At 36.5% G+C, this 27,288-nt stretch overlaps 2 protein-coding genes and 1 long non-coding RNA gene across 3 annotated transcripts; all 3 read left to right on the forward strand.

The window, feature by feature from the left end:
* Window positions 1-8,024: 8,024 nt before the first annotated feature.
* Window positions 8,025-19,362, forward strand: LOC105420003 (UDP-glycosyltransferase 76B1). The gene is made up of 2 exons (XM_020670951.2): window positions 8,025-8,781; window positions 18,278-19,362. Exons 1-2 carry the CDS (start codon window positions 8,304-8,306, stop codon window positions 19,141-19,143), a joined length of 1,344 nt encoding a protein of 447 aa, XP_020526610.2. The 5' UTR covers window positions 8,025-8,303; the 3' UTR covers window positions 19,144-19,362.
* Window positions 13,612-16,925, forward strand: LOC148780708 (uncharacterized). The gene is made up of 2 exons (XR_016060369.1): window positions 13,612-13,773; window positions 16,626-16,925. It is a non-coding gene; the product is annotated as an uncharacterized LOC148780708 (long non-coding RNA).
* A 2,399-nt stretch (window positions 19,363-21,761) lies between the features above and the next one.
* LOC18440194 (UDP-glycosyltransferase 76B1) lies at window positions 21,762-25,724 on the forward strand. Its single transcript, XM_006850346.4, has 2 exons — window positions 21,762-22,309; window positions 24,754-25,724. Exons 1-2 carry the CDS (start codon window positions 21,832-21,834, stop codon window positions 25,614-25,616), a joined length of 1,341 nt encoding a protein of 446 aa, XP_006850409.4. The 5' UTR covers window positions 21,762-21,831; the 3' UTR covers window positions 25,617-25,724.
* Window positions 25,725-27,288: the final 1,564 nt, after the last annotated feature.

Raw genomic sequence — 27,288 nt, forward strand, 5'->3', positions numbered from 1 at the left:
TTGGGTTGGACATAGTCATACTTGGACACATATATGGACCAGTGTTGGGCATTCCCGTTGGGTTAGGGTCCATTGCCACCCCTATCCAATCTATTGAAAAATTAGGTAGGGGCCTTTCTTTCTCACTGAATTGCCAAAAAAAAAAAATCATCCATGATATAAAAAATATTAAAAATAAATAAAATAAAATAAATTAAATTAAAAATTTATGGGTTAAAAATAAAGTAAAATAAAATAAACTATAGAGAGCTTTTTTTTTTTTTTGGTGAGTCAGAGAGAAGAGGGCAATTACCTTTGATAGGAATTGAGCCTAGGACACAACATTACAAATCGTCAAGTGCTAACCAATTAAGCCCATGCTATATTTAATGAGAGTTACTATGCGCATGGAAGAAAAAAAAAAGAAAAAAAGAAAGAAAGAAAGAAAACCACAAAGGTGGATTATGTCCACTCGCATAACGAAACCATAAATCTTAATCTTCCAATGCTAATGATGGATACAAAGTACAATCTTAGGATACATCAACGTAGACACCCCCATTTTGAGATCGGTAAATTTCATGGTTTTCATGAACCTTTAGGATGACACTATTTTAATGACCCTTAAATCATAGATTACCATAGTCCACAATCCCCATCCTGTGATCCAGTATCTTTGCCGATTTGGTGGTTTTTGGAAATTATCCATTTATGCGCTCTTTTCAATCTTTAAAAACACATTTGGGCGATCATTTTAAAAGGAAAAAAAAGCTGGAAAATCAAACAACATGTGAGCTAAGAAACTAGACAGAAAACAGAGAGTGAGAGAGGAAAACCCTAGCCTGCAACTTTAACCCATATAGAAAACACTTATGCCATTAAATCCTAACCTTTAAACTTCAAACTTTAGATCCAAGATAACTTCAAACTTTAAATCCAAGATAACTATTAATTCAATCAAGATAAAATTGAAGAGAGACACAAAAAATCCACGATAGAAATCACAATCGCGGTTTTGATAAGGGCGAGACCTCGAAGGTAACTATTCAATCAAGCCAAGTTTGTGGTGTTCAGATCTGAGGGATCTTCAACCAAAGATCTCTATGATCCTTGTCTCTTTTTGATTGTTAATCTACAGATTCGAGCAATCTAGTTTGGGTCTATATCAAGATCAATCCATAATCTAGAAATAATCCACAGATTCAAGCAATATAGTTTGGGTCTATATCAAGCTCAATCGATAATCTAGTTTGGGTCTATATCAAGCTCAATCGATAATCTAGAAAAGGAAAAGGGTTGGGGTCTGAAACCTCCAATTAACACCCGTTGAAACCCCCAATTGGCACCTTCAAAATGTAATTTCCCAATCGTAGGGCTAGCAATGGGTGGGTCGGGTCCAACAGTACCCATACCCGATGGGTAGCGTTGGACCAGGGACCCATACCCATACCCATACCCAACACTGGTCCAATGAATGGGTTTGGAAATTGCTAAATGTTCCAATGTTTCTACTTTTATAGATCTCAACCCACCTATTTCTTCTATCCCTATCGATGTGGGATTAATCTTTCTATCCATATAAAAACTCATGACGCACTAAAATAATTGAATGGCCCCTTACACCCCAATAAAGATGCAAGATGCCCTCATTTTCCTAAACGTTATCTCTCTCTTAGTGGGCTGAACCAGGGTGGCGCTAAACACCCTAATAAAAAGGCAATATGCCCTCAGTTTCTATCGTTCTCTTTCTCTCTCTAAGTGTGCTTGCACCAGGCTGACATGCCAGACGCACAACTCATATGCCTCTCACATTAAGATCTTCTCCCTTATTAGTATGGGACTAATCCCACGTCGAATAGGTGTGCGGAATCCTTTGGATGTAAGCTCCATAAAAGGGTGGAGAAACTTAAAATTATTATAAAAAAAAAAATTATGTAAAATAAGAAAATTAAGGTTAAATTATATATATTAGTACGGGTCTAGGTATCCATTGGGTTGGACATAGTCATACTTGGACACATATATGGACCAGTGTTGGGCATTCCCGTTGGGTTAGGGTCCATTGCCACCCCTATCCAATCTATTGAAAAATTAGGTAGGGGCCTTTCTTTCTCACTGAATTGCCAAAAAAAAAAAATCATCCATGATATAAAAAATATTAAAAATAAATAAAATAAAATAAATTAAATTAAAAATTTATGGGTTAAAAATAAAGTAAAATAAAATAAACTATAGAGAGCTTTTTTTTTTTTTTGGTGAGTCAGAGAGAAGAGGGCAATTACCTTTGATAGGAATTGAGCCTAGGACACAACATTACAAATCGTCAAGTGCTAACCAATTAAGCCCATGCTATATTTAATGAGAGTTACTATGCGCATGGAAGAAAAAAAAAAGAAAAAAAGAAAGAAAGAAAGAAAACCACAAAGGTGGATTATGTCCACTCGCATAACGAAACCATAAATCTTAATCTTCCAATGCTAATGATGGATACAAAGTACAATCTTAGGATACATCAACGTAGACACCCCCATTTTGAGATCGGTAAATTTCATGGTTTTCATGAACCTTTAGGATGACACTATTTTAATGACCCTTAAATCATAGATTACCATAGTCCACAATCCCCATCCTGTGATCCAGTATCTTTGCCGATTTGGTGGTTTTTGGAAATTATCCATTTATGCGCTCTTTTCAATCTTTAAAAACACATTTGGGCGATCATTTTAAAAGGAAAAAAAAGCTGGAAAATCAAACAACATGTGAGCTAAGAAACTAGACAGAAAACAGAGAGTGAGAGAGGAAAACCCTAGCCTGCAACTTTAACCCATATAGAAAACACTTATGCCATTAAATCCTAACCTTTAAACTTCAAACTTTAGATCCAAGATAACTTCAAACTTTAAATCCAAGATAACTATTAATTCAATCAAGATAAAATTGAAGAGAGACACAAAAAATCCACGATAGAAATCACAATCGCGGTTTTGATAAGGGCGAGACCTCGAAGGTAACTATTCAATCAAGCCAAGTTTGTGGTGTTCAGATCTGAGGGATCTTCAACCAAAGATCTCTATGATCCTTGTCTCTTTTTGATTGTTAATCTACAGATTCGAGCAATCTAGTTTGGGTCTATATCAAGATCAATCCATAATCTAGAAATAATCCACAGATTCAAGCAATATAGTTTGGGTCTATATCAAGCTCAATCGATAATCTAGTTTGGGTCTATATCAAGCTCAATCGATAATCTAGAAAAGGAAAAGGGTTGGGGTCTGAAACCTCCAATTAACACCCGTTGAAACCCCCAATTGGCACCTTCAAAATGTAATTTCCCAATCGTAGGGCTAGCAATGGGTGGGTCGGGTCCAACAGTACCCATACCCGATGGGTAGCGTTGGACCAGGGACCCATACCCATACCCATACCCAACACTGGTCCAATGAATGGGTTTGAAAATTGCTAAATGTTCCAATGTTTCTACTTTTATAGATCTCAACCCACCTATTTCTTCTATCCCTATCGATGTGGGATTAATCTTTCTATCCATATAAAAACTCATGACGCACTAAAATAATTGAATGGCCCCTTACACCCCAATAAAGATGCAAGATGCCCTCATTTTCCTAAACGTTATCTCTCTCTTAGTGGGCTGAACCAGGGTGGCGCTAAACACCCTAATAAAAAGGCAATATGCCCTCAGTTTCTATCGTTCTCTTTCTCTCTCTAAGTGTGCTTGCACCAGGCTGACATGCCAGACGCACAACTCATATGCCTCTCACATTAAGATCTTCTCCCTTATTAGTATGGGACTAATCCCACGTCGAATAGGTGTGCGGAATCCTTTGGATGTAAGCTCCATAAAAGGGTGGAGAAACTTAAAATTATTATAAAAAAAAAAATTATGTAAAATAAGAAAATTAAGGTTAAATTATATATATTAGTACGGGTCTAGGTATCCATTGGGTTGGACATAGTCATACTTGGACACATATATGGACCAGTGTTGGGCATTCCCGTTGGGTTAGGGTCCATTGCCACCCCTATCCAATCTATTGAAAAATTAGGTAGGGGCCTTTCTTTCTCACTGAATTGCCAAAAAAAAAAAATCATCCATGATATAAAAAATATTAAAAATAAATAAAATAAAATAAATTAAATTAAAAATTTATGGGTTAAAAATAAAGTAAAATAAAATAAACTATAGAGAGCTTTTTTTTTTTTTTGGTGAGTCAGAGAGAAGAGGGCAATTACCTTTGATAGGAATTGAGCCTAGGACACAACATTACAAATCGTCAAGTGCTAACCAATTAAGCCCATGCTATATTTAATGAGAGTTACTATGCGCATGGAAGAAAAAAAAAAGAAAAAAAGAAAGAAAGAAAGAAAACCACAAAGGTGGATTATGTCCACTCGCATAACGAAACCATAAATCTTAATCTTCCAATGCTAATGATGGATACAAAGTACAATCTTAGGATACATCAACGTAGACACCCCCATTTTGAGATCGGTAAATTTCATGGTTTTCATGAACCTTTAGGATGACACTATTTTAATGACCCTTAAATCATAGATTACCATAGTCCACAATCCCCATCCTGTGATCCAGTATCTTTGCCGATTTGGTGGTTTTTGGAAATTATCCATTTATGCGCTCTTTTCAATCTTTAAAAACACATTTGGGCGATCATTTTAAAAGGAAAAAAAAGCTGGAAAATCAAACAACATGTGAGCTAAGAAACTAGACAGAAAACAGAGAGTGAGAGAGGAAAACCCTAGCCTGCAACTTTAACCCATATAGAAAACACTTATGCCATTAAATCCTAACCTTTAAACTTCAAACTTTAGATCCAAGATAACTTCAAACTTTAAATCCAAGATAACTATTAATTCAATCAAGATAAAATTGAAGAGAGACACAAAAAATCCACGATAGAAATCACAATCGCGGTTTTGATAAGGGCGAGACCTCGAAGGTAACTATTCAATCAAGCCAAGTTTGTGGTGTTCAGATCTGAGGGATCTTCAACCAAAGATCTCTATGATCCTTGTCTCTTTTTGATTGTTAATCTACAGATTCGAGCAATCTAGTTTGGGTCTATATCAAGATCAATCCATAATCTAGAAATAATCCACAGATTCAAGCAATATAGTTTGGGTCTATATCAAGCTCAATCGATAATCTAGTTTGGGTCTATATCAAGCTCAATCGATAATCTAGAAAAGGAAAAGGGTTGGGGTCTGAAACCTCCAATTAACACCCGTTGAAACCCCCAATTGGCACCTTCAAAATGTAATTTCCCAATCGTAGGGCTAGCAATGGGTGGGTCGGGTCCAACAGTACCCATACCCGATGGGTAGCGTTGGACCAGGGACCCATACCCATACCCATACCCAACACTGGTCCAATGAATGGGTTTGGAAATTGCTAAATGTTCCAATGTTTCTACTTTTATAGATCTCAACCCACCTATTTCTTCTATCCCTATCGATGTGGGATTAATCTTTCTATCCATATAAAAACTCATGACGCACTAAAATAATTGAATGGCCCCTTACACCCCAATAAAGATGCAAGATGCCCTCATTTTCCTAAACGTTATCTCTCTCTTAGTGGGCTGAACCAGGGTGGCGCTAAACACCCTAATAAAAAGGCAATATGCCCTCAGTTTCTATCGTTCTCTTTCTCTCTCTAAGTGTGCTTGCACCAGGCTGACATGCCAGACGCACAACTCATATGCCTCTCACATTAAGATCTTCTCCCTTATTAGTATGGGACTAATCCCACGTCGAATAGGTGTGCGGAATCCTTTGGATGTAAGCTCCATAAAAGGGTGGAGAAACTTAAAATTATTATAAAAAAAAAAATTATGTAAAATAAGAAAATTAAGGTTAAATTATATATATTAGTACGGGTCTAGGTATCCATTGGGTTGGACATAGTCATACTTGGACACATATATGGACCAGTGTTGGGCATTCCCGTTGGGTTAGGGTCCATTGCCACCCCTATCCAATCTATTGAAAAATTAGGTAGGGGCCTTTCTTTCTCACTGAATTGCCAAAAAAAAAAAATCATCCATGATATAAAAAATATTAAAAATAAATAAAATAAAATAAAATAAATTAAAAATTTATGGGTTAAAAATAAAGTAAAATAAAATAAATTAAATTAAGAATTTATGGGTTAGGGATTCCATTCCCGTCGGGTCTCAGTCTCATTGCCATCCCTATCCAATCTATTGAAAAATTTGGTAGGGGCCTATTTTTATCACTAAATTGCTCAAAAAAAAAAAAAACATCCATGATATAAAAAATATTAAAAATAAATAAAGTAAAATAAAATAAATTAAATTAAATTAAGAATTTATGGGTTAAAAATAAATAAAATAAAATAAATTAAGAATTTATGGGTTAGGGATTCGAGGAGACCTAAAAACATATTAAATAGTTTAAAAGAAAAAAAAAGGTGGGGGTTGTATCGGGTACTGGGACCCATACCATATCAGATCGGTCCCAACCAATGGTTTAAAAAACGGATCGGTGACCCGGATCGAGCTTCCAAAAAACCGATCCGGATCGGCGAATCGGCGATCAGGATCGAGAATAGGGTGAATCGGTCAGAATAAAACTTAAAAAAATTTCGAAAAAATTATTAAAATTCATTATAAATATTGTTTTTTAGGAATTCAATAAAAAATGAGGGTACTCCATTAAGAATTTTCATGTTTTTGAATGAATATGCGAATATTGATTTGTTCTTTCCCTGCATGAACCGCCATTCAGCATTTAATTTACAGTATTTCGTGCTCATCCCTACACTGTTGCTGTTGGGACTCGATATGTGAATAATATGGCCGGGATAGGGTGGCCTCAGAATCATCATCTCTCTCATTTTCTCTTTGAATAATATGGATTAAAAAAAAAAATAACAAATTTTCAAAAAAATCGATCATGGATTAAAAAAAAAATCACAAATTTTCAAAAAATTCTATCATGGATTACAAAAAAAAATTCGACCATGGATTAAAAAAAAAAATCACAAATTTTCAAAAAATTCAATCATGGATTACATAAAATTCGATCATGGATTACATAAAATTCGATCATGGATTACAAAAAAAAACAAACAAAAAAAAACAAAAAATTCAATCGTGGATTACAAAAAAAGAAAAAAACAGTTCGATCATGGATTACAAAAAATTCAATCATGGATTACAAAAAACTCTATCATGGGTTACAAAAAAAGCAAAAAACAAAAAATTCAATCATGGATTACAAAAAAAAAAACAAACATTTCGATCATGGATTACAAAAAAAAAACAAACATTTCGATCATGTATTACAAAACATTCGATCATGGATTACAAAAAATTCTATCATGGGTTACAAAAACAAAAAAAAAACAAAAAAATCGATCATGGATTACAAGAAAAGAAAACAAACATTTCGATTATGGATTACAAAAAATTCTATTATGGGTTACAAAAAACCAAAAAATTCGATCATGGATTACAAAAAAACAAAAACAATTCGATCATGGATTACAAAAAAATCGATCAATTATTACAAAAAAATCTATCATGGATTACAAAAAAAAAAAAAAAAAAAAAAAATTCCGTACGGACTCGCCGATTCACTGTTCGGACTCGCCGATTCCGTACAGTGAATCGGCGATTCACTGTACAGAATCGTCCGGTTCTCTCTAGAACCGGACGATTTTCGATTTTTTAGGCGATCCGGTCCCCTTTTCACGATTTTCGAATCGAACCGGACGAGTTTGGTTCGACTCGACGTTTTTTAAAACACTGGTCCCAACAAATTGGGATCCAAATCGGTAATCCTGATCATAAATTCCCTGACCTTAAAACATTGGACAGAACTATGGGTCATAATGGGGTCGGTCAGGCTGGGACCGTAGGGGCCGGCACCGGCCTAGATTGCACCCGAGAAGCCCTTGCCCAAGCCGACCTTATTTTAGGGTTATGTGGTTTTACCTGTAGATAGATTTGGTCCGGGCTAGGTCATGAGTCTAGGTGCACCCCGGCCTGGACACTGGTCATTTTACTGTCAAGGCCTTGCCTTAGCCCTCCGGCCATATCTAGTGGTTACGGTTACGGCTAGGGTTGTCCTTAACCGGGCCGGGGCCCCCCACTTTGACCAAAGTATAAAACACATTACATGGGGCCTTCTTTGGTATATCGGTAGGTCTCAAATATATTATTAGTCTCAGACTTCGATCCCATTTTCTGTATTCGCCTCTATCTCGCTCTCTCTCTCTCTCTCTCGGCATCCACCCTTCAACTCCTAGCCCAAACTCTTTAATGGCGGAGAATAGAGTTTCAACGCCTTATACTAAGCACCTGGTTCTCTTCTCTCCCCCTTTTCAAGGTCACATAAACCCCATGGTCCAGCTAGCTCACATACTCCACAGCAGAGGCTTCTTCATAACCATAGTCCACACCGACTATAACGCTCCTCACCTCGAGCCTAGACCTGGGCTCACCATCGAGCCCATTTACTTGGGCCTCTCCAACGAGGAGGCTCGAGAAATGGACATAGTGGAGCTCATTCTCACTCTAAATAAGAAATGCGAGCTCCCATTTCGAGCTTTAATAGAGGATTTACAGTCGAGAAAAGGCGGGCTCCGTGTTTCTTATCTGATAACTGATGCGGTGATGTATTTTACACAAGATTTGGCTGAGGAGCTTGGAATCAAGAGAATGGCTTTCAGAACGAGTAGCTCTACTTCGACTTTGGGCTTTCAGGCTATCAGAGATAAGGGTTATCTTGATAACAGAGGTGAGGGAGAACTTGTATCTGATATGAACTCCTTGTCCTTTTCTTTTGCTGTTTTTCCTAAATGACTACAGCATATCGATGAAGAAATTAGTAATGTGATTGATTCAAGCAGTGTAGGAAAGCACGACTCGACCCTGGAACCCGGACCCGGACCCGGACTCGGCCCTGGCCTGGCCGAAACTTGGGAGAGTTGGGCAGGTCTTGTCCAGGTAAAAAAAATGTTAAAAAAAAAAGAAATATAAAATAACCTCAAAAATATGAAAAATATGTTTAAAATAAAATCAAACCCAACAAATCTAAATGAGGTTAAAAAAGTAGTGAAAAATTGTTAAAAGAAAGATCAATTTGTAAAAAAAGGTATTTTAAAAATAATTCAAAAGAACAAGAAAATTAAAAATAAATATTCATGTCCAAAACACTTCACAATCTTAGGCAAAATGATAGAAAAAATAAAAAACTTATTGGCATTAACAACCCTCCTCGTGATCACATTGAATTTGAAATTTTTTTTTGGAGTTTTAAAAATAGTCGACCTTCTACTGCATTATTTGGAGCGCTCATCTTTAGATCTAGATTTGTAGCATTCTTTTATCTTAAAATTTCTTAATTAGTGTGAAATTTAATTTTCGAATGGTCAAAGATGTTTCTTGTGCACGAATTATGGTTGGAAAAGATCAAAATAAGGTTTAGGCCTTATGGAAAAATCTCTTTGAAAATTGCAAATTTGCTATGGGAATCTCGACCATGACTCTAATAGATATGTGAAAACATGACTTCAAGCCCTCAAAATGGTCTATCTTGTAACAGACGATTTAAATTGTAACACACGATTTAGAACGTTTGTTTTTTAGTGTTTATAGATCCACAAGATTTGTACTACATCTGGAGCAGTGAATTGCATAATCAGAGGTAGATATGGATTTCAAAACCATAATAGGGGTTCGCATGCTACAACTACATCATGAGACTCTATTATTTTATCCACAAACTACATCCATGATGTTTTCCATCGAAATTTTATAAGGTAGTGTCCTATTTTTTTAGGAAAAATATCTCTATACCCTCTTTTTTTAGGTTTCATTTGACAATAGATCCAAGGTTTTAAAAGATATCTTGAAACATAAAAATTGTAAATTTTATTTCTTCTAACCCCCTTAGCTAATTTAAACCTTGGTTTTTAGGCCAAACAAATCTAAAAAAACATAGACTTTTTTAAAAGTCATCCTCTTAAATTTCTATCTCTCCCCCAAATTTCTCTCTCTCCCCACACCACTTCTATGTTTTTTTATCTCTCTCCCCACACTTTATCTCCTTATGCTCTCTCTTCATATTTCTAGAGAGACTAAGAGACGTAGGAAGAGAGGGGAATAGAGAAGTTTAAAGTATATAAGTGAAGAGAGAGAAACGACTAGGTTGGATTTCACGAAGGCGAGAGGTTATCAGGGGAAAGGAAAAGTGTTTGGAGAAACACTGGAGAAGAGTGAGTGAGAGGGATACAAGAGGAGAGACAAAAGATTACAGATCAATCGTATCTCGGGATAAAGACAATAAGTTTTTTTTTTGTTATTTCTAGAATGGTGCAGTTTGCATACCATCCATAGATGTAGAGGTAAAGTGCACCTTCAAATTTTATCATGGTATATAATTTTGATGTTAAATGTTTTTAGGATTATCTCAAAATCTATTTTTATATCTAATTATAAAATTTAAAAATTTAAAAATGGTTAAAATCAAGTAGATTTATAAATATATGAAAATCTTGAAAATGGACGGTGTAGATAATATGTTGTAAAAATGCATTAGTTATGAGACTTAAAATCTTTTTATTTTTCATGATAACACTTCTCGATGTTGAGATGATCAATCTAACAGTTTTTCAACATTAAAAATACTTTTTTTCGACAGATTTTTTAAGTTAATTGGTAGTTCTACTATCTTTATATAAACTGTTTCCTTTAAATATATACTACTTTTTATTTAGAATGGTTTATTGTTTCGAATAAATTGTGCCTCCTAGGGGTTCGAACCCCGCTAGAGTATGAGGTTCATCCACCAATAGCACGTCAGTCAACAACTTTGTTGATAATAGTGACGCTCGTATTTTATATAATCATTTTATTTCTATAATTTTTTTTTTTAAAAAAAGAGTTGGATATGAGGTTCACTTACCAACTAGCACGTCAGTCAACAATTTTGTTGATAGTGACGCTCGAATTTTATACAATCATTTTATTTCTTCAGTTTTTTTTTAAAAAAAGTGTTGGATTTCGATAAAAATACTTACTTGGAGTCGTTGGAGTATCTCGCCTCGGACCGATCTGGAGTAGCTTGGCCTCCGAGCAACGCACCTCAGCCAGAGCTGGCGTGCCGTGGCTTCTGAGTAACTCGCCTGCAGATCCAAAAAATCTTGGCCGAATTGATTTTCTCGACGTCGCTTGAATAGATTTTAATTTGCAACAAATATTGGTACCGACAGCATCCATGATACCACTAAAAACAATAGAGACACCGACAATATCCATCATACCAATAATAACAAAAGATAAATAGTTGTCTGCATCAAAAGTAGGCTTATTAAACAGCATCCATGACACCACTAAAAACAAAATCACATGGCCTCAGGCCCAACTGGCCACGTAAAAATTAAAAAATAAAAAATAATTTTAATGCCCATGTTGTCTTTGGTGCAAATCAATGGTTTAAAAAACAGATCGGTGACTCGGATTGAGCATTTTAAAAATCGATAAATCGAAAAAATTATTAAAATTTATTATAAATGTTTTTTAGAAATCCAATAAGAAATGAGGGTACTATATTATTAACTTTCATTTTTTTCATCAATTTGTGAATATTGAGATGCTCTTTCTATGTATAAACTTAAGTATTAAATTTGCGTCACATAAAAGAAAAATCATAGAGTTATCATGGATAAAATATATAATTATACATGGACTATAATAAAGAGTAGACTAAATCAATGAAAGAATGACCATTAAAATCTCGTTTTGGCGAAAAACCCAAATCCATTAAAAAAATCTAAATTATTACAGCCTAACTAACATTAATCCAAAATTATTACAGCATAACTAATTATAATATTATATTTTGAAATTATAATTATTAGTTTATATTTTATAATTATTTTATTAGATAAATAATAACAAATTAAAAATATTTTATAATCTTCTTTAATTTAAAATATATTATTCACAACTGTAAGAAAAATAATACATTACATTATTCATGTGTGTGGCCCACGTGTGGCACATGTAGGAGTGGTGTGTGTCGCACGTGTGAAAGTGGCACATGTGGGAGTGCATGTGTGTGGCCCACGTATGGCACATGTGGGAGTGATGTGTGCCACACATGGTGTGTGTCGCACGTGTGAAAGTGGCACATGTGGGAGTGGTGTGTGCCACATGTAGTGTGTCGCGCGACACCTATGCACGTGTGAAAGTGTTTTTGAGGCCTGAACTGGCTAGGCATGCATGTGCGTATCGCACGTATCGCATGTATACACACGTGTGGGAGTGGTGCGTATCACACGCGTGACGCGTATACACGTGTGAAGGTGCTTTTGAGGCTAGAACCGAGAGGGAACCGGACAGAATCGAGCGGTTTTCGGTTTTGTGCTGGAACCGGCACGGGCTGTGTCGATTCTCGAGTCGAACCTGACGAGTCCGGTTCGACTCGCCGATTTTTAAATCATTGGTGCAAACGAATTTTGCCTTGGCTTCCAGTGTCGGGTCAGCATAGGAGTAATGCACCGCATTCAAAACCTTAATAATAAAATGAATAAGAATAAGTTATATGAATGCGGAAAAGGAAAATGTTTATACAGGGCCGAGCCTCTAAATAATCAAATTAGAGCCCAACTCAAAATTTTCATTAGAAGAGATTGTTTTAATGCTCAAATATCTTCAAATTGATCATCTCCCCATGAGAAATAAATGGAATTCAAAATTTAAAAATAGTGCATCTTATAATATATTTTGGACGGCCAATTTTCAAAGTTTTCAAGTTTACTTAGATATGCTCGATGTACACTATTTTAAAGTTTTAAATATTTTAATTAAATATGAAAATAAATTTTAAGGGTATCACAAAAATTTTTAGTATTGAAATCACATTTCTCGGTGCGTTTTATTTTTGATTGTTTAGAACCTCGGCCTTATACAAACCGCACCCATGTGAAAATCTCATACGCAAAAACCCAACAATACTTTAACCATACAAAATAATAGAAAATAATGAACCCTTCAAAATGCCTCCAAAAAAACTGAGAAATGGCTGTAAAGAGAGTGCAACCCAACAAATAAAAATAAACTTGAGAGACTTAAAGGAACAAGGAAAATAAATAATAATCAATTAACTACCCACAAAACTAGAATAAGAATAAAAATGAAAAAAATAAGAAAAACTATTAAGTATGAACAATGAAACCAAATCCAGTGTGGGATATTAGCAAAAAAAAATCCAGCAAAAGAAAAAGACAAGTGAGAAAAAAAAAAAAAGAAACTGGAGAACCCAAAGAATAATATCAACAAATTTCACCGAGGAGTGAACAAAAACCCAACATAAAAACCAGAGAACCCAACAAATAATAATAACAAAATTCAACCAAACACGAATGAATCGATTTCGCTCCTCCTCCCTAGGTTCTGAGTCCTGTAATTTAGCTGCTTCTATAGAACTCTTTGAATCCCCAACTTCAAATTGTCTATCAAAAGCATGATTAATTGAAGGTTTTGAGTCCCCAACTTCCAATTCTCTCTTGGAAGCATCATCAACATAGAGTTTTGAAACCCAGCTTCCAGTTCTCTCGCATGAATATCAAGTCTGGTGGAAACAGATGATGAAAGCCTTAGATCCTCGAGCTTTGAAAAATCCCGACGGGAAACTATGATCTTTTCAAGGACTTGCAAAGGCGAAACGCCACCAAAAGCGGAAGTGAGCTGCCCTTCCTGGAGAGACATCTCCCAAAGAGGCCAGGTATCCAAATGACCCCCAAAAAAATAATGCTCCGGCTTTTGAAAGTAAGAACAAGTGAGGGTATGAATATATATTGATTGCCTATGGAGATTAAGGTCAATGCAAGCTGCCTAAAGCCGATTGTTATGGGTTCAAAAACGAAACAAGGGTAGTTCAATGGGGAAGCGGCTCTTTCGAAGGGGTAGAAATAGAATTCGAGACGTCAACCTTGTGGTTTAAATCCATTATTTTTGAAAAATGGCATATCAGCTTGAGGAACTTAAAAGGGTAGGTCATCGTTGTTTTTTTCTTGGCACAAACTTCAAAGATTTTAACCCTTGACGTCTGGTGCACAATCTAATATATCTACTTCTAAGCCAAAGCTTAATAGACTTTTTTTTAGGTAGTTCAGTGGGAAAGGTGTCCCTTACTGTAGTAGAAATAGAGCTTAAGATGTCACGTTATGATGCTCCGGACCATAGTTATCGGAAGCGTCCAACTAGGGTGGTGCTTCGCTTCGGAACCCAGCTCCAATGATATGTGGCCGGGATCTCGTTCGGAACCCTTTCTCAACTTTTTGGGAGCTCGCTCATATTTTTAAGATTCTCGATCCCATTCACAATGGTGCTCGCTCTTGTTACCTCACGGATCTCGCTCCCACTGTCCCACAGAACGTGTTCCCGAATAAATTAGATCCCCACTCTCAGAATTTTAGGATCGCGATCCCTATATTCATGGAACTCCATCCTTAGGGGGGATCCCACCATGAATAAAAACAGAGCCACCCACCATTAAAACAATAGGATTATCAGCTAAAAAACGCATTGAAATTGGGCCTCCAAGACTCAAAGCAGCTATTCTAGCCCTAAATCCAGGTAGGTAATTTTTGGGTGCTCTATTAACAATGCTAATTTGTTTTTCCAATCCTTTACAAAAGCTTTTCAATTGAATTCCTATAGAAAATCTGTCACCCTAATTCTTGATTTCATAAAGACCAGCTTTTATAACATACCTAAAACCCCCTAGTATATTCGAGCTTTCATTGTTTCCATGTAAAAGCAACAGCTTCCTATTTGATTTCTTTGTGTCTTGCTTGAGTTTAAATCAACGGTCTAGGAAAATACATTAAAAACTATTATTATAGTTTTTAAAATATTCATGTTTACCCTGTTATAGATTATCAACCTCTAAAAATTTTGATTCCGGAATCAATCTGTCAGATGAATTTAGGTAGCGGGCCTCCTTTGAAATAGCTGAGTCGGCCGACTCATAGAAACAACTTACTTTGAATTTATTCTAAAAACTTGACAAGTCACAATATTATACTCGCACTTTTCTTACATTTCATATCCAAACAAATTATTCTAAAAACAACTTACTTTGAATTTATTTCAAAATTAACTGGGTTGAGAGTTTTATTATATAATGCTTCGAGACTGGTAAAGGAAATTTACATAAAGGAATAAGTTTATATAGGGTTGCAACCTTATAATGTAAAAATAAGATGCATCTAAGAAATCCAATAGAAAAGTGTGTGCCAAAGTTGGAAAATCTTCTAATTGATTATCTCGACATTGAGATGTATGGATATAAAAAAAAAAAAAAAATTTCAAGGCTAAAAAATAAGACATTTTGTAATCAGTTATATGGACTGTCTATTTTCAAGATTTTCAAGTGTTTATAGATCTGCTCAATATTCGATTATTTAAAATGGTAAATTTCATAATTATGGTTGAACATAGATTTTTAAGCTATCTTAAGGTTTTTGACACCTAACCTATATCTTCCGAAAAAACTTTTACCTTACTTGTGTAGTATAAGATGGACACCTTATACAAATCTCCCTCATACATAAAGTCCCAGAGAGAAATCTAGGGTAGGTAATGATTGGGAGACTTGGCTTGTCTTGGTCGCCCCTGAAAATCTAGGGTCCAGGGTTTGGGCCTAAAAATTTAGCTTGAGGCTAGGCCACAATCACCTTAGGGCTGGGTGTTGGGATGGGTAAGGACTAGTGGTCATGGCTAGAAAAACCCAACCCTTTTTGGATCGGCTCGGGCTCAGTGTAGGAAAAATTGAACTGGAACAGTTAACTGGCTTAACTGGTAAACTGTCCAATTCAACCGCCCTAACCTGACAAGTCTCGAACGGTAAAAAAAATTTAAACAAATAAAATAAAATTAAATGTAATAAAATATGAAAGTATATTTAAAAAATGATTAAACAAAGCACATCCAAATGAAGTTGAAAATTAATAAAAAAAATTGGACTTTAAAGAATCGATTTGTGAAGTTGAAAATTAATGAAAATGGATTTTGAAATTTTTCAGAAAAGATGGGAAAATGTAAGCATAAGTATTAATGGCCAAAACAATTTTCAATCTTTGCCAAATGATGAAAAACATTTAAAAATGCATTACAAACAAAATCACTTATTTTTTAGGATTTTATATATATTTTTTATCTTTTTTTTAAGATACCTGGCTAGTTCACTAAAGTCGACCCAAACCGGAACCGCCCAAATCTAAGCAGGTCTAACCGAGCGATTAGAATTTAAACTACCTGATTTTTCCTAAACCGCTAGGGTCAATTTGGATCAGGGGCCCTTTGGTGTAATCTTGGTCGAGGCAAGCCCTGGATGGCCTTGTAGGGAACCAACTGAGTTAGGACTAGGGTTGGCTTGCCTGTTGCAAGTGATAGAAACAAAATATTTCAGTCTGCAATGGCAATTTGTACTTTCCTATCCTATTGGACTTTACAATGGTAATATTACCTTATTTTCATATGATATAGGTTTTCCTATAGCCCGTCAAATCTTCATAAATATTCTTGAATTTGCATATATATTACGATAGAATTGAATTTTCTTTCTTGCAGATTTGGAGTTGCTGGGTGAACTAGAATTTCCTAGATTGAGAAGTACATACAAAGGCCTTTTTTAGGCAATTCCAAATTTTTGCATAAGTCTTGAGGCCAACAACATGGCAGATACACTTTTTTGATAATATCCCTGTGATTCAAGGATTACGAAGTTGATCGGACTTCAGCCATGATTTATAATTTAAGTTTTCGATTTCACTCTTATTATAAGAGATGAAATCTTTTGATTTGGTGTAAGATAATCACCGTTAATGAATCCAAAAAGTTCATGACTCTCAATCAGAGAGAGTATTCTTATTTTATGTCAATTTAATCGATACTAAATTTCCTATATTAAAGGTGGAAGGATAAGGGTACTTTATTTGATGAAGATGAATCGTCCATTGGGATAAGAGATATTCGAGGTTTAGATCGATCATGACAAAACTACGGGAATTTTAGACGAAACTTCTAGAGAGAGGAAGAGGCTTTAACTATTAGAATATGGAAGAGAACAAATTTTAATATTGAGAGAGAAAAAGTGGTGATGGCGTTATAATTTGAACAAATGCAGAAAATAAAACAAAAAGGAGAAGAGGCTCAAATTTGTATTTGCACGGAACAAGTGGTGATGCCGTTAACCTTTTGTGGTTCTTGCACGGAAACAGTAGCGCGGAACCTCAGTGCATCACGTTGGGTAGGAACACTAGTGTGGAAGGCTTGGTGACGTGCAAGTTTTAGAGAGAAGAAGAGAGAAAACGACCTCAGTGTAAAGGCCAAAAAGATTAACTTTGTTCGGATACCATAAAAAATTCTTGAGTGAAAAAAGATTTTTGTTTTTTTTGTTGTGTATATAATGATAATACTATGCAAGTGGTTTTTTCAAAAATTTTATATAAGGATGCTACTTTATAATATAGAACTGCGGATGTCCTTTAAAAATTCATCGAAAAAAGTAGTTTTAATGTTGAAAAGGCCTTTGATCGATCATCGAGTTGTATGACTATGAAAAATAAAAAGATTTTAAGTATCATAAATAGTGCATTTTAAAACATATTATCTACACTGTTTATTTTCAAGATTTTCATGTGTTTATAGAACTACTTCATTTTAACCATTTTTAAAATTTAAAATTTTATGATTAAATATAAAAATAGATTTTGAGATAATCCTAAGAACAATTTACATGAAAATCATATACCATGATAAAATTTGAAAGTACACCTTACCTCTACACCTACAGATAAGTCCGTATCACCTACAGATAAGTCCGTATGCAAACTGCACCTTATAAGTAATGATAATACAATGGTATAGTATGCATGCAAACTGCACCTTATAAGTAATGATAATACAATGGTATAGTATGCACATTCCTATCTTGTTAAATACAATTCTACGATGGTAATATGCACTTTCCTATCCTATTACATTTGGGTAATATTTTGTTTTTATTGGCTGGCCCTAATGGAATACGAGGTAATTAAATAAAAATTAGAACAACCGAACCAAAAGGTCTTTGTTCATAGCCATTATACGGTTTAATTAGGTACCTTTAGCAAGACCATTTGGTCATTTTCCTGATACTTCATCTACCCGATTGCATTGAAAGCCCATTTTTTCTTCTTTCTCACTCTGAAAACAAATAGGACTGATTTTTCCTTCTTCAGGTCATCCTTCCGACGAGCCGATCCCTGATTTCTCACCCTTCCGCTTCAAAGACCTACCTTTTGTCAACACAAAGGACCCAGACTCTCTCTGTTTATTCATATCCAGCTTCACCGGCAAATCCTTCAGAGCCTCTGCCTTGATCTTCAACACCTCCGATTGCCTTGAGAGCCCTGCCCTCGAAAAAATCCGACCTCAATGTCGCGGACCTGTCTTTGCAGTTGGCCCCCTGAACTTTCCATCCTCCTCAAGCATCTTACCGGAGGACGATAAATGTATCTCTTGGCTCAATACGCAACCCCCCAGGTCAGTTGTATACACAAGCTTTGGGAGCCTAGCCAGCATGGAGTCGAGCCAAGTGATGGAGATAGCATGGGGCTTGGCTAATAGTGGGCGCCCCTTCTTGTGGGTGGTGCGCCCAGGCTTGATTAATGTGCTTAATGCTGCATGTCTTCCTAGTGGGTTCACGGAACAAGTGGGCTTGCGTGGGCTCGTGGTCGAATGGGCTCCTCAGAAAAAGGTGCTAGCCCACGGAGCAGTGGGTGCGTTTTGGTCTCATTGTGGGTGGAACTCGACGCTTGAGAGCATCTGCGCTGGCGTGCCCATGGCTTGCTGGCCTCAGTTTAGTGACCAGAGAGTGAATGCGAGGCTGATATGCCATGTTTGGAGGGTGGGGGCAGAGATGGGGAGAGAGGTGGAGAGAGGAGAGGTGGAGATGGTGGTGAGGAGGTTGTTGGTGGAGAGAGAAGGGGAGGAGATGAGAGAGAAAGCAAGCGAATTGAAGAAGGTTGTACAGAGAAGCTTGGGGAAGGGGGGCTCATCTTATGAAGCTTTGGACTCCCTAATTTTACAATTGATGTCTTGCTAAGCCATAATTTGATTAAATCAAATTGTGATTGGGGTCCTCTTCATTTTATTTTATTGCATGTAATTTGGCTTTGAGGGGTGGATTTTTTAATTGGAATTATTCCTACTTGTATCCTCCTCACAAGAAGTTCACAATCATCAGTGAATATGGGTAGCTTAGCTGGGGATGTGTATTGATTGGACACAAAAATCAAAATAAATTTGCATGAAGTGTTTAACATTTCTTAATTGTTGAAGTTCACATCAAAGCAATCTGATTTTTTTATACTAAAAATGAATAGCAATCCAAAACTGAATAGCACGCGAATATTCATTGACAATTGACCATGTCCGATGTGTTCCTATCTAAATTTGAATCGTTTTGGAGTCCCGCGTTTCAAAACCTACTGATCTGCGACGAGAATCAACGTTTTAGATTTGGAATCTTCTGGGAAGGTACGAGGCTCTATTCCCCCTTAACCATCCCCTTTCATTTTTATTTATTTTTTTTTTAGTTAATATAATATTTTTTTAGGTTATCGAAATCCTCAACATAAACCCTCATTTTAATATTTTTTTATTTTTTATTTTTTTTAATATTTTCTAGATCTTCAATCTAAACCGATCAGGATTAGCGATCTCGCAACTTGACACCGATATGTTGGGTGGACGATATGCCACACTAATCCACGTTGGAAACAATGGATTTGTCCATCGAAAAACTAGACCTTTCTTGTTCACGTTATCTTTTTCCACCATCCAAAACTTATTCAGTTTTTGTTTAATTTTATGACGTTACTTCTTCCTAGCACATATGGAATACGTTTCATTTTCTGAAGTAGTCTTGAAAGTATTCAAAAATTGGGTTTTACCGATGGGGATTGTATGTAATGAGGACCATTTCCTTTTGGTACATAGAGAATACAGTTACTTATAACCATCCGATATGAATCTGATAACTTGAGTTTGTCAAAAAGTTGGAGAATTTTTTTTTGAATTTTGAGCTTGATAAATGAAATAAATACAGCCACCTAATTTCAGATCCAATGGTCATGGTTAATTGTGACCATCTTGTACCAAAAATAAATGGCTTCATTATATACTTTCTCTTATCGATGAATTGCAGCCACTCAATTTCACATCCAACGGTCAAAATTAATTGTGACCACTTTGTACCAAAAATAAATAATTTCATTATATACTTTCCCTTATCGATGAGTGGAGTGAGACAATGGCCCTACATTTTTATTTGTTTTTAGGTAATTAAGCAGAGAAGATAGGCCATGTTTTTTCAAGTAGATCAAGAGTTGATTTTTTAAAAGTGCTTGTGGGGGTGGTGTTAACGATTAAAATGGAAACCGCAATGTAGAGACAGTTTTAGTTAGAGGCTTGCTAACCATAACTAAAAGATGATGGTTCAGGATCCACATAATGCAATCTTAGCAGACATCTCGTAATATGCTACCCCTCGTCTCTGTCCAAATCTTTCCACAAGGACAAAACTAAAACTAAAGGTACGTTTGATTTGTATAAAAATACTTACCTAGAAATATTTTCTTATGGAAAACTTCCCTCGTACAATTAGGTGTCATTATATTTTCGTACCTATCAGCCCTTAATTGGTGTGAAAAGATATATTAAGACCAGTTGGAGTGATAATATTCCACACTTATCCAAATGAGAGAATTCTTCCACACAAAAATATTTTTTGGAAACTATTTTATTTTCACGCGACATAAACGTTCCCTAAGGATAACAATGTAAAAGGTTTTTATACTCCCCTACAACATAAAAAATACATACTTCCCCTCCCATCCAGCCGTCCAATTGAGATCAAGTGAGTATGTGCCGTTTGATCTAGATCCGGTGACTCAGAGTATTTATTTATTTATTTATACAAGTTGTATGAATATGAAATTTGGTACATATCATCTTCTCAATGTGACACACTTAGAAAAATATTTTTAAAAAATTTCAATCAAATATAATAATCAAAATACCTATTGAATTTTTCAGGAGTATTTTAATCATTTTATTTTATTGATAACATTTTTTTTTTTATTTTCTGCCCGTGTGAGTTTAACAAAGAAGCGGATGCTCAGGATTTGGTTTCAAAATGATTTCTAAAAAAAAATTAAAAATAAAAAAGTGTAGAAACATGGTATTGTGATTGGGTCATCTCAACTGTCCATTCAAAATGGATGGGTGAATAAGAGAAAGCATGTAAGTTTTAGGTTGTAGTTGGTATAGGGGAAGCATAGAAAGCTTGCCCAATAACAATAGGCTCGGGCTGTCTAGGACGAGACACGGTTGCTTGCAAACTAGAGGTTGGGGCCAACCTAGATTGGCCAGGAGGGACCCTCGCCCAAGCCAACCCTAAGTTTGGGTTAGGTGGTTTACCCACCAATGGAAGAGGATCAATCGGACCCTAGCCATGACCCGGCGTGTGGCCCGGCCCACCAACCTTTGATTTTAAGGTCAGGCTTTGCCATAGCCCTTAGGCCAAATTTCGTGGCCTGGGCCCAGGTAGTCCAAGGTTGGGCCGCCGGCACGCTTGACCAAAGCATCTTTCTTCAACTTACCCCGGGGGTAAAATTAATTCTTATATTATATGGATAAAAATCTCAAACTCCAAACTCTGGTTCTCCATTTTCTCAATTCTCGCCTCACTCTCCCCATTAAACCTTCAACTCCTCTTCCAAACTCTTTGATGGCGGAGAATAGAGTTTCTATGCCATATACTGGACACCTGGTTCTCTTTTCTTACCCTTATCAAGGTCACATAAACCCCATGATCCAGCTAGCTCGCACACTCCACAGCAGGGGTTTCTTCATAACAATAGTCCACACGGACTATAACGCTCCTCACCTCGAGCCTAGTCCTGGGTTCAGTATCGAGTCCATTTGCTTGGGCCTATCGAACCAGGAGGCTCGGGAAATGGACAAAGTGGAGCTCGTTCTCGTTCTAAATGAGAAATGCAGGCCCCCATTTCGAGCTTTAATGGAGGATTTGCAGTCGAGAAAGGGTGGGGTCCCTGTTTCTTGTCTGATAACTGATGCGGTGATGTATTTTACACAGGATTTGGCTGAAGAGCTTGGAATCAAGAGAATGGCCTTCAGAACGAGTAGCTCTACCTCGACTTTGGGGTTTCAGGCCATCAGAGAGAAGGGTTATCTTGATGAAAGAGGTAAGAGAGAACTTGTTTCTGATCAGAACTGCCCTTCTCTTTTGCGGTTTTTTTCTAATTGACCAAAGCATATTGATGAAGAAATTCATGATGTGAATGATTGAAGTACCCTGATATGGAACATAGTGATCTGATTTTTCTAGTTTGGAAAACCTTACTTTAGGGCCTTGATTCCCTGATAAATCTCCAGTTGATCACATTGAACCCAATAATTACTAATATGAAAAAAAAAAAAAAAAAAAAAAAACTTATTTTGAATATATACATATAGGAAAAAGTTTATATAAGGGTGACGCCCTGAATAATCAAATTAAGGCACAACTCAAAAATTCATTAAAAGAGATTGTTTGGATGTTGAAAAACCCTCAATTTGATCATCTTGACCTCAAGATGTAGGAAAAAATAGATTTCAAGTATTGAAAGTAGTGCATCTTATTATGTATGTATGTATGTATTATCTAGACCATCAGTTTTTAATATTTCAAGCGTTCATAGATCTCCTTGGTCCACACTGCTTTTGAATATTTAAAATGTATAATTAGAGATGAAAATAAATTTTAGGATGTCATAAAAATTTTTGATACTAAAACAACATATTTTGGTCCTATTTGAAGGTGGGCTTTTGATTGTTTAGGGTCTCGGCCTTATACAAACCACAATGGAATAGTTGAGGTCAGCCCCATTGGCTGATAGCTACAGTAATAGCCCATTGCAGTTTGTATTTGAATTTGAATTTTTTTTTTTTACAAATCTAAATTACTTGAAATACAGATCATCTATTCTTGAACGACTCAGAAAACAATGAAAATAAACGATGATCAATCAATTACCCACAAAAGTAGAATAAGAATTAAAATGAAACAAATCAGAAAAACTATGAAAAATAATACCAACTCCAGTATGGCAAGTTAACAAAAAATGTAGCAAAAATAAAAACAAAAAAGAGAAAAAACAGCTTTCTATGAATTTATTTCAAAATTAACTTGTTTGCAAAAAATGTAGCAAAAATAAAAACAAAAAAGAGAAAAAACAGCTTTCTATGAATTTATTTCAAAATTAACTTGTTTGCGAGTTTAACTATAAAATGCCTGAAGAGACTGCTGAAGGAAATTTACATAAAGGAAACAACATATATGGGGTTGCTACGTTATACTATAGGTGGACAACAAAAATACAGTAGAAAAGATTGTTTCAAAATTGGAAAAGCTTAAAATTGATGATCTTGACATCGATATATGTATGGTTAAAAAGAGAAAAAAAAAATTTCAAGTCCCAAAAATAGTACATCTTATAACAAAGTTATCTTGATCGTTTACTTTCAAGATATTCAGGTGTTTATAGATTTGCTCAATACATTTCATAATTAGAGTTGAACATGGATTTTCAAACCATCTTTAAGGTTTTTGACAACAGACATACATCTTCCAACAAATTGACGTCTTATTTGTATAGTATATGGTGGGCATCTTGTACAAACCTCACTCAGACATAAATTCCCCTGCTCTTTATGAGAGCAGTCAACGGCAAGCAATGATTGAGTGGCCTGGCCTATCTTGTCGACCCTAGAAGTCTAGGGTGTGAACTTAAAAGTATAGCTTGAGGGGCAGGCCACCATGACCCTAGTTCCAGGAGCCGGAACTGGCGAAGCTAGTGTCATGGCTACCACAGCCCGGTCTGGCCTGGACCGGGCTAGGGCTAATTTGGGACAGGGCTCCTTTGCCCCCGTCCCGGTAAAGGCAAGCCTGGACCAGCCCTGCAGGTACCGGTTGAGCTAGGACCTGGGTTGGCCGAGCTTGTTGATAGCCTTAATGAAATAAGAGCTAATTTTGGTAATTTTACAATTGAAAATGAAAAAAGTCGATGATAACCATTGTATCGTTTAATTACAATCTTTTAGTAAGATAAGAGCTGGTGGCAACCGAATAACTTGAACACCTAATCTAGGCTTTTTCCAAGAACCTTTCTTTCAAAATCCACTTGGTGAACCTAGCCAAAGTTAAGGAACAGCTACATTCAAGAGACAGTGGCTTGAAGCGTTACTAGGAAATAGAAAGATTCGTATGAAGAGGTCATTTGGTCATTTTCCCAGTATTTTATCCATCTGATTCCATTAAGATCCCATTTTTTTTCGGACCAGGCTTCTATGCGGCCCAGCCTAGATATATATAGAAAGACGGGCCTATTAACAAATCTATTTTTGAGATGGATTTTTGGACTTAATTTTTATGAACATGTAATCTCTAACATGTAGATCATGAATATGAAAAAATAAATAAATTTTAAAAATTAAAAATAATAATTCTAGTAAAAAAACATTTGGACCGTTAAATTTACACTTTTTAGATCGCATATGTTGTTGTTCGAGCGCAATTTTCCTTTTTTCTCCTTTATGTGTTTATCACCCTAAAAATAAACAAAACAAAACTAATTTTTTCTTCTTTCAGCTGATACTTCTGACGAACTGGTCCCTGATCTCTCTCCCATCCGCTTCAAAGACCTCCCCTTTGTCAAGACAAAATACCCAGACTATTTCTCTTTATTCATCTCGAGCTTCACCAGCAAATCCTTCAGAGCCTCGGCCTTGATCTTCAACACCTCCGATTCCCTTGAAAGCCCTGCCCTTGAAAAAATCCGACCACAATGTCGCGGACCTGTCTATGCCATTGGCCCCTTAAACTTGCCATCATCCTCAAGCATCTTACTAGAGGACGATAAATGTATCTCTTGGCTCGATACGCAACCCCCCAGATCGGTTGTATACACAAGCTTTGGGAGTATAGCCGGCCTGGACTCAAGCCAAGTGATGGAGATAGCATGGGGCTTGGCTAATAGTGGGCGCCCCTTCTTGTGGGTGGTGCGCTCAGACTTGGTTAATGGGCTTAATACTGCTGGTCTTCCTAGTGGATTCATGGACCAAGTGGGCTCGTGTGGGCTCGTTGTTGAATGGGCTCCTCAAAAAAAAGTGCTCGCCCATCGAGCCGTGGGTGCATTTTGGACTCATTGTGGGTGGAACTCAACACTTGAGAGCATATGCGCTGGTGTGCCCATGGCTTGTTGGCCTCAGTTTAGTGATCAGAGAGTGAATTCGAGGCTGATATGCCATGTTTGGGGGGTGGGGGCGGAGATGAGGCGAGAGGTGGAGAGAGGAGAGGTGGAGATGGTGGTGAGGAGGTTGTTGGAGAGAGAAGGGGAGGAGATGAGAGAGAGAGCAAGCGAATTGAAGAAGGTCGTAGAGAAAAGCTTGGGGAAAGGGGGCTCATCTTATGATGCTTTGGAGTCCCTCATTTTACAATTGATGTCTTGCTAAGCCACAAATTTATTTCCAAATTTAATTTTAATTGGGGTCTTTGTGATTTTATTGCAGGTAATTTGGCTTTGAAGGATGAATATTAAATTATTCCTAATTGTTCCCTCACATTGGACTTCTTTTTTTGTTTTTTATTTGTTATTTTATTAAAAACACTTGAATTTATTTCCAAAATATTAAATCGTCACCCTCTCCACCATCATCCTCTCACTGCCATCATCTATTACAACTAACTATGTCATCATCATCATCACTACACTACCACTGGCGCTGGGAAATGGGTTGGACGGCTTAGCCCAGCCTGATGTGCTGGACCCCGAAATACTAGGGCTTGGGCCACAAAATATGGCTTGGGGCCAAGCTACCACAGCCCGGACCCTGAAATACTAGGACTTGGGCCACAAAATATGGCTTAGGGCCAAGCGACCACAGCCCGAGGGTCTGATCCAGCCCGTCTTGTGCTAGGGCTAACACATGATTGGCCCCTCGCAGCATTGTTTTTTTCTTAGATTTTTTCTCTGAGTCCGGCTCGAAGTTTAGGGAGGACTAATAAATTGGTCTTTCACATAAATATGAAACTGGAAGAAATTGAAATAAATTAAAAAGGAAAGAGGTCATCCAGAGTAATTGATGATAGATTGGATTCGATAAATTGATCTTTGATCTCCAAGAAATCGATCATTAATGTTGGTTGGCAGATCCCTAAAAAGAATGCACATGAAATTGGTCGAAAATAGATCGGAGGTGTAAGGCTACGTATGGGTATATCTTGGTCAGTGTTATGAGGCTCACGGCTGGGGCCCCTAAAACTCGGCCTCGTCCTATGAGCGAGATGAGTTTTGGGCAAATAGGCTGTACAATATTTTTCTCAAAATTTAAATATAAGGATTCTTCAAGTTTATGTCAAATGTTATTGAGTGGCTTCATGGTTAGTTTTAACATGGTTGGGGTTCGAATTCCACTGGAGAACACCATTTTTAAAGACAGTAATTTATTTTTTTCCATATAATGGGAACAAAGACTGTCTTTTGTATTTTAACGTGGTTGGGGTTCGAATTTTCCACTGAAGAACACCATTTTTAAAGACAAATCAAATTTTTTTTATTTTCATATAATGGGAACAAATACGTGTCCCTTTTTTTTCATTTGATGGGAGTTCCCAAAGAAATGTAGGCCCCCCCCCCCCCCCCCCCCCCGGAGTGGAGCTTACGACCTCTTGTAAAGAGGTACGTTGTCATGGGGCGGCCTAACTAGCACATTACTCTCTATTTGACTAATAAAAGTATTGCTCATATTGTATATAACAATTTTTTCTCTTTATTTTCTTTAAAAAAAATTGCGTTGAACTCAAGCGAGTTACTCGGACTCGTTGAGTAACTCGCATCCGCCAAGGCCCAAATACCTTGTTGATTTTTTGAACACTTATCTAAGTTGTGAGTGCTAGATCTAAGTTTGGGAAGTGTGGATCTAATGTTAAGAGTGGGTAGACCTAAAGTCTTAAAGGAGAGTTCTAAGCCATGTAATGGTAATTCCAAAGTTCTAAGTGGTTGTGGAAGGATAGATCTATGGGTTCTCATTAAAAAATATGAATGATTGGGTCCCAAGGACTTAAAGATATTGTGGGAAATTGTGGAATAAGGCTAGGATTTCTAAGGTGACTCAAAGATGCAGT

This window comes from Amborella trichopoda, chromosome 8 (genome assembly GCF_054954075.1).
Source record: "Amborella trichopoda isolate Santa Cruz 75 chromosome 8, AtrichopodaSantaCruz75HAP2 v2.0, whole genome shotgun sequence".
NCBI lineage: Eukaryota > Viridiplantae > Streptophyta > Magnoliopsida > Amborellales > Amborellaceae > Amborella > Amborella trichopoda.